Source organism: Cebus imitator, unplaced genomic scaffold, assembly GCF_001604975.1.
Source record: "Cebus imitator isolate Cc_AM_T3 unplaced genomic scaffold, Cebus_imitator-1.0 Scaffold96, whole genome shotgun sequence".
NCBI classification, from domain to species: Eukaryota; Metazoa; Chordata; class Mammalia; order Primates; family Cebidae; genus Cebus; species Cebus imitator.
The window spans coordinates 2,216,210-2,220,106 of record NW_016107411.1 but is presented as its reverse complement, the minus strand read 5'-3'; the positions used below and the strand labels follow the sequence as shown (position 1 = coordinate 2,220,106).

Below are 3,897 nucleotides of genomic sequence, written 5' to 3'. Positions count from 1 at the left end.
AAAAAAAAAAAAAGTCAGGCGCAGTGGCTCACGCCTGTAATCTCAGCACTTTGGGAGGCTGAGGCTGGTGGATCATGAGGTCAGGAGTTTGAGACCAGCCTGGCCAACAATGGTAAAACCCCATCTCTACTAAAAATACAAAAATTAGCTGGGCATGGTGGCGCGTGCCTGTAGTCCCAGCTACTCAGGAGGCCTCATGAGGCAGGAGAATTGCTTGAACCTGGGAGGCAGAGGTTGCAGTGAGCTGAGATCGTACCAGTGCACTCCAGCCTGGGCAACAGAGTGAGACCCCGTCTCAGAATCCATCTCAGAGTAGCTCAGCAGTACATGTACGTAATTTATGCTCAAATATATATAAGTATGTATATATGTATATATATATTTGAGCATAAATTACGTACATGTACTGTTAAGCCACTACTATGGGAATGTTATAAAACACAAACATACCTAAAAAATTTTTAAATGTAAAGAATGATAAACATGAAGAGAAGTTCTGATATTCTGTTCCTGAATTGCAGTGGATCATCTTTTGCATCCTATGTGAGAACCCCACTTTGGAGACCATTGTTCTACCAGTACTGGTTTACAGTCTGTATTCCATAGACTTGCCCCAGGTATTCCAGGAGTGTATTTCAGGGATAGGATTAGGGGTGCCACTGAGAGGAGTCCTGACTTCCATCTCCTCATCAATCAGCTCTCCTCTCTATGTTTGCTACTGAGGATATACATATGAATTCAGTTGAGGAAAGTATCCCCTGCTTTCAAAAATGTTTAACACCTAACCACTCCTCTAACAGAGTGATTTGGTCAGTCTCAGTATCAGACCATTCGAAGCTTACAGATACATAGATGGAGATCCGGGCCTCTCAAAGACAAAAATGATTTATGAATGTACGTAGATAAATAAATTAATTTTTCATTAGAGAAGTGGGGAAAGTAGTAGGCAAGTTTCAAGCTCTAGAATAATTGTGCCTGGAGAGAGTTACTATATTTTGAGATCAGATGGAGAAAATTTTTGGAGAAAGTAGGCTCTATGGAATTATTAAATTGAAGACTTGAATTAGGCATAACCTGTCTGATAAAATGACTCTCTGTTTTGGCAGTCAACACAAAGAAAGACTCAGAGTCAGCCCCAGTCAAAGGCGGCACCATGACTGACCTGGGTAAGACGGGACATCTTGAGCAAGGCAGTCAGAGCCAAGGGGAGGGGAGGGCTCATCTGCCCCCTTTTTGCTAGCCTGATGGGCTTTTGGTAGGGCTTTCTTGTCCCTCAGGGGGCTTCAGCCTTACATTTTGCTGTCTTTCTCTTTCAGATGAACAGGAAGATGAAAGCATGGAGACGACGGGCAAGGTGGAGCCAGTTTAGAGAGGCCCTACCTCTCTATGTGATTCTTACTTGTGATTATAAAGTTCATTCTGCCCAAACTTTTCACTGTCCAGACTTTTCTCACCCTAGAGTAATTCTAGCTGTTGTACAAAACTCTGACCCTTTCAGAGTCCGGGGGCCCATGACTGCTCAGTCCCATCACCCATCTTTAGTGTCCACATTCCTGGGGTGTGGGAGAAGCAGAGGGTTGCTAGGGAGGAAACAGGAATGCTGAGTGTCCAGCAGCCTCCATACTTGTAGGATGAGGATGAGAACAGCACAGGGAACAAGGGGGAGCAGACCAAGAATCCAGATCTGCATGAGGACAACGTGACAGAACAGACCCACCACATCATCATTCCCAGCTACGCGGCCTGGTTCGACTACAATAGGTATGGCTTCCCCAACTTCTCGCTGAGCCCTATTTTCCTGCCTCCAGGGGTCAACAGACTGTTCTTCTCCCTGCCTCCTCCAAATGAATTATTTCTTCCTCAGCCAGATAGACCAGAGTACACTTTAGTTTTAGGGTAGCTCCTGGTGTCCTTTTGAGTCTTACAGCCCTTGTGGGATGTTCTCCCCAAGCTTCTAATAACTTCCAGCAATTTTGAGCTCTTTTCCTTCTCTTCTAGGGTTTTCCTCCCTTTGGGGCCCCCATCCCTTCACCAGTGCCTTCTTCTGAAACCACTCTGGCTTCTCTTGCAGCGTTCATGCCATTGAGCGGAGGGCTCTTCCTGAGTTCTTCAACGGCAAGAACAAGTCCAAGACTCCAGAGATGTAAGGAAATCTCAGCTCATATTTCTCCTTCTCCCTCCTGTTCCCTGATTCACCCTTCCTGATCCAATAACATTCAGTTTAGCAAACATTTATTGAGCTCCTTCCATGAGCCAGGCACTGTGATAGGCTTACAAAGACACTATATCTGCCCTTAGGCAGCCCTGACCCAACATGTAGACACATGTTTTTTAGGATTTGCCCAAGGGTGATATTAAGCATGTTCTATACATAACAAGTACATAGTCCAGTGCCTCAAATTCTTTTTAACAGGATATAGAGCCTTTCAATCCATAATTACTGATAATTGTCTATACTGCAGATATCCTCAGCAAAAGTAATCATTTTGATTAAAGTATAAATTACTATTACCAGGCTGGTTCCTGAGAGGAGGTTTTGATAGAAAAACAAGAGAAGGAACTAATAGAAGACCCGTTTATATGAATTAAGGGATGGAGAGGGCTCTCTGGGAAAGAAGTGTAAGAGCCACAGTGGCTCACAACTGTAAATCATCCCATTAGGACGCTGAGACAGGATTGCTTGAGGCTAGGAGTTCGAGAATAGCATGAGCAACATAGCGAGACTCCCATCTCTAAAGAAGTGGGAAAAAAAATCAGCTGGGCATGGTGGGGCATGCCTGTGGTCCCAGCTACTTGGGAAGCTGAAATGGGAGGATTGCTTGAGTCCAGGTGTTTGAGGCTGCAGTCAGCTATGATCATGCCATTGCACTCCAGCCTTGGTGACACAGCAAGACCCCATCTCTAAAAATTTAATGAACAAATAAAGTACGGGTTTGGGGCTCAAAAGTCTTCATCATCTTCAAGATTTTGCCTCAGGCCAAACCTGCCTGGCTTTGGATAAGACTTGACAATCTTCTTTGGTTAGGGATACTTCAAGATAACCACGCTGATGACGTGGGTGAGACTGAGAACTTAACAAGTTTTCTTCCCAACTATTCTACAGCTTCCTCTCTCTGGGGGTCCCTCCATGTGTTTTCCCCATAGTTTTGTATGGTTCTCTCTTCCTTCTCTTCCTGGGGAAAGCAGTATGTGTGAAAAGAAGTAGTGATCAGGTGAAATGAATTCAATATGACATGCAGTCAGGGATGGAGTAAGAAATGAACTCTTGGTATAAAATACTAAATGATGATAATTGCCTACATTTATTGAGAGCTTACTATCTCCCAGGCACTATCCTAAATGTCCAACATACATTGAGTAATTTAATCTTTACGTCGACCTTAGAGGTGGGTATCCTCTTCAGTTGACAGATAGGATATAGAGGAGTCAGGTCAACTGCATAAAGTCACAGAGCTAGTATGTAAAACCAGAATCTGAATCCTTTGATCTGACCCATGTTCTGAAACTTTACACTGTACCACATATAGCTGCCATTTTTTTGAGCCCCTACAGTGTGCCAGGCACTGTACTCCTACTTTATAGACCTCTCATTCTCAAGAGACATTCCATTGTACAGATGAGGAAATCGAGGTTTAAAAAAATTGAAGTAAATTGCCAAGGTCCTCATGGTAGAACTGGGATTTGAACTTAAATCTTTTCAACTTCATAACATATGTTTTTTTACCATGTTATGCTGACTAGCTGTGTGCATGAATAAGGACTTCCCTTTAACATCTGAGTTGGAGTTTCTTTTTCAGACGGAGTCTTGCCCTGTCACCCAGGCTGGAGTGCAACGATGTAGTCTCGACTCACTGCAACCTCTACCTCTTGGGTTCAAGTGATTCTCCTGCCTCAGCC

General features: G+C 43.9%; 1 protein-coding gene across 1 annotated transcript in view; it reads left to right on the top strand.

Annotated features, from left to right (window-relative positions):
• The window catches only part of SMARCC2 (SWI/SNF related, matrix associated, actin dependent regulator of chromatin subfamily c member 2), a 27,911-nt gene that overhangs the window by 10,583 nt on the left and 13,431 nt on the right, over positions 1–3,897 (top strand). Inside the window, exons 11-14 of the mRNA XM_017536302.2 lie at positions 1,107–1,166; positions 1,317–1,354; positions 1,631–1,761; positions 2,072–2,143. Of these exons, the coding sequence (XP_017391791.2) occupies positions 1,107–1,166; positions 1,317–1,354; positions 1,631–1,761; positions 2,072–2,143 (301 nt within the window). The remainder of the gene's footprint in view (positions 1–1,106; positions 1,167–1,316; positions 1,355–1,630; positions 1,762–2,071; positions 2,144–3,897) is intronic.